This window comes from Nansenia antarctica (genome assembly GCF_963989245.1).
Source record: "Nansenia antarctica genome assembly, chromosome: 2".
NCBI classification, from domain to species: domain Eukaryota; kingdom Metazoa; phylum Chordata; class Actinopteri; order Argentiniformes; family Microstomatidae; genus Nansenia; species Nansenia antarctica.
The window spans coordinates 13326833-13329332 of NC_137675.1; the positions used below are offsets into that span (position 1 = coordinate 13326833).

The 2500-nt window shown below is 50.9% G+C and overlaps 1 protein-coding gene across 1 annotated transcript in view; it reads right to left on the reverse strand.

The window, feature by feature from the left end:
- LOC308149831 (xylosyltransferase 1-like) overlaps nucleotides 1–2500 on the reverse strand; it is a gene marked incomplete at both ends in the record, with an annotated part of 67647 nt that overhangs the window by 12687 nt on the left and 52460 nt on the right. Inside the window, one exon of the mRNA XM_080522717.1 lies at nucleotides 950–1215. Coding sequence (XP_080378843.1) covers nucleotides 950–1215 — 266 coding nt within the window. The remainder of the gene's footprint in view (nucleotides 1–949; nucleotides 1216–2500) is intronic.

Consider the following 2500-nt stretch of genomic DNA (forward strand, 5'->3'; position numbering starts at 1 on the left):
TGTGTGTGTGCGTGTGCGTGTGTGTGTTAGTGCGGGCGGGCGGGCGAGTGTGTGTGCGAGCACACATGTTTATACAGTACCAGTCAAAGGTTTGGACACACTTCCCCCCATTCAATTCTACGTGGGCACGCTTGCGTGTGAGTGTGGAACGCCTAATAATATACAGGCACATCAACAGACACCTTTACCCACTGTGACCTACATTAGCTGTGACTGGGGGTGGTTTAACACACTGAAGTGTCATCTCGTCTTACTGAGTACACAGCCTCCCCAATGCTTCCCATCTGCTCATTAGAGCCAGTCTATTGTTGTCTGCTGATGGATGGACGTGACGTGTGATGCGTCCTGACACCAGATAGATGTTATCTCCAGTTATGTATGGGAGCTGACACAAAGGGGTTTTCAGCCAGGGGTCGGATTTCTCAGGCAATTACAAGGTGTGTCTATGAGTTTATGATGTCAGGGCCTCTGTGAATGAGCAGCATGTTGTTATGAGCGGGGTGGTGATGTGTGTGTTTGTGTGTGTGTGTGTGTGTGTGTGTGTGTGTGTGTGTGTGTGTTTGTGTGTGTGTGTGTGTGTGTGTGTGTGGTTATGTATGGACGTGTGAGTGTGGCCGTGAATAGGATATTAATGAATTCCTATTAATACAGAGAGCTGGCTGATAGGAGGTCTATTGTGGACTGTGGTGTATGTGTGTGTGTGTGTGTGTGTGTGTATATGCGAGCATGGTGCTGTATGTGTGTGTGTGTGTGTGTGTGTGTATGTGAGCAGGCAGATGTAACTATGAGCGTGCGTATAGGTGTGTATGTCTACATGTGTGTGTGTGTGTGTGCGTGTGTGTGTGTGTGTGTGTATGTGAGCATGTAGATGTAACTATGAGCGTGCGTATATAGGTGTGTGTGTGTGTGTGTGTGTGTGTGTGTGTGTGTGTGTGTGTGACTAACCGACCTGCAGCTGTGGTCCTTGGGGTTGCCCTGCAGCGATGCGGCGGCCCTGGCCAGGCCCATGCGTGAGAAGGCGTGGTAGTGTGTGAGCCGCGTGTCCGACAGGGTGGCCACGCCGTCCGCCTCGTCGAACGCACTCTCCCAGTACGCCTGGAGGCCGGGGGTCCCCTGGGGCAGCGCCCCGAACAGGTACCCATCCAGCTGGTTCACGATCTCCTGGTTCACGCTTGCCTCGAACTTCCTGGCGAAGAAAGTGGGCCGCGACGTTTGCTGCAAAGCAGAGGAGGGGGGGGAGGGGACAAGGGGGAGGGAGAGATAAAGTAAGAGGGAAAAAAGAGAGAAGATTAAGAAACGGTGACTTGGCTGGCGCTGGCTGGCAGGATGGGACAATGAAAAGGTAGATGGAGCGGAAGTGTGTGGGAGGTTGAGAGAAAGGGAGGGAGGGAGGGAGAGAGAAGATAGTGAGAGAGAGAGAGAGCAAGAGGGGAAGAGAGAGAGAGAGAGAGGACAGACATGGGTACTGAGAGAGTTTAGTAGGGTGATGTGCAGCACAGTGGTTTATCCACTCACCGCAAATGTGTGAGTGAATATTAAATCAAAGCCCCCTGCTTGAACTCTCCCCCCCTCCCCCCTCTCCCCTCCCCCCCTCCTCTCTCTCTCTCTCTCTATCTCTCCATCTCTCCCTGCCACTCTTTCTCGCTGGCAGAATGAATGGCTCGCATTTAGGAGGGTTCCAGGGCTCTCTTGTCTCTGCCCTCCTGTCAGGTATCTGGAAGGTTCCGTGTCCTCAGACAGCAGGTGGGGAGCACAGCGAGGAACGGCGTCACCGCCGCCACTCTGACCAGAAACAACAAGGGAAGGCAATTCTCCTCGCTTCCTACCCGCTTCTCTCTCTCTCTCTCCATCACAACAAACAGCAGAAAAAAAAGTCGGAGTACGTCGTAAAAAGAACATTGTTAAAAAATGTCATAAAAAAGACACCGAAAAAAAAATCAAATACAGCCAGAAAAACCGACCAAAAAAACCCTCCTCGGTGTCACTGGAGGAGGTTTGTTGTCAGGCCCAGGTTGGTGATTAAGATTTCAGATACATCTCATTCCCTCAGCCCAGAAAAACAAGACAAGGAGGAGGTGTACGCAAGCAGAGGAAGACAAATGAATTATGGAGGACGGGAGGCCTTTTAAAAAGTATGTCATGTCGCTGTGTAACATTTCTATCGACGAGAAAAGGGAGAAAAAAACTGCTTGAAGACGGTGTCTGTCGCAAGAAAAATAGAATAAACACATTTCAGGCGTCTCTGTCGAATTACTTCGGGTGTGTTTACTTCCTGGTGCTAATGGCAATAGCACTCTGCGCTAAAAGGGGCCGCCGCGGTCGGGATGAGTCACGACTCCTTTTTAAAGGTAAAGACACTCTCGAACCCCTTTCCGGCAGGGAATAGCTGGTTTGCATCTGTTGGGAATGGCTTCCGTCATGAATATGGAATGGACTGCACTTATATAGCGCCTTATTCCCAAGCGCTTTACAATGGCCTCTCATTCACCCATTCACACAC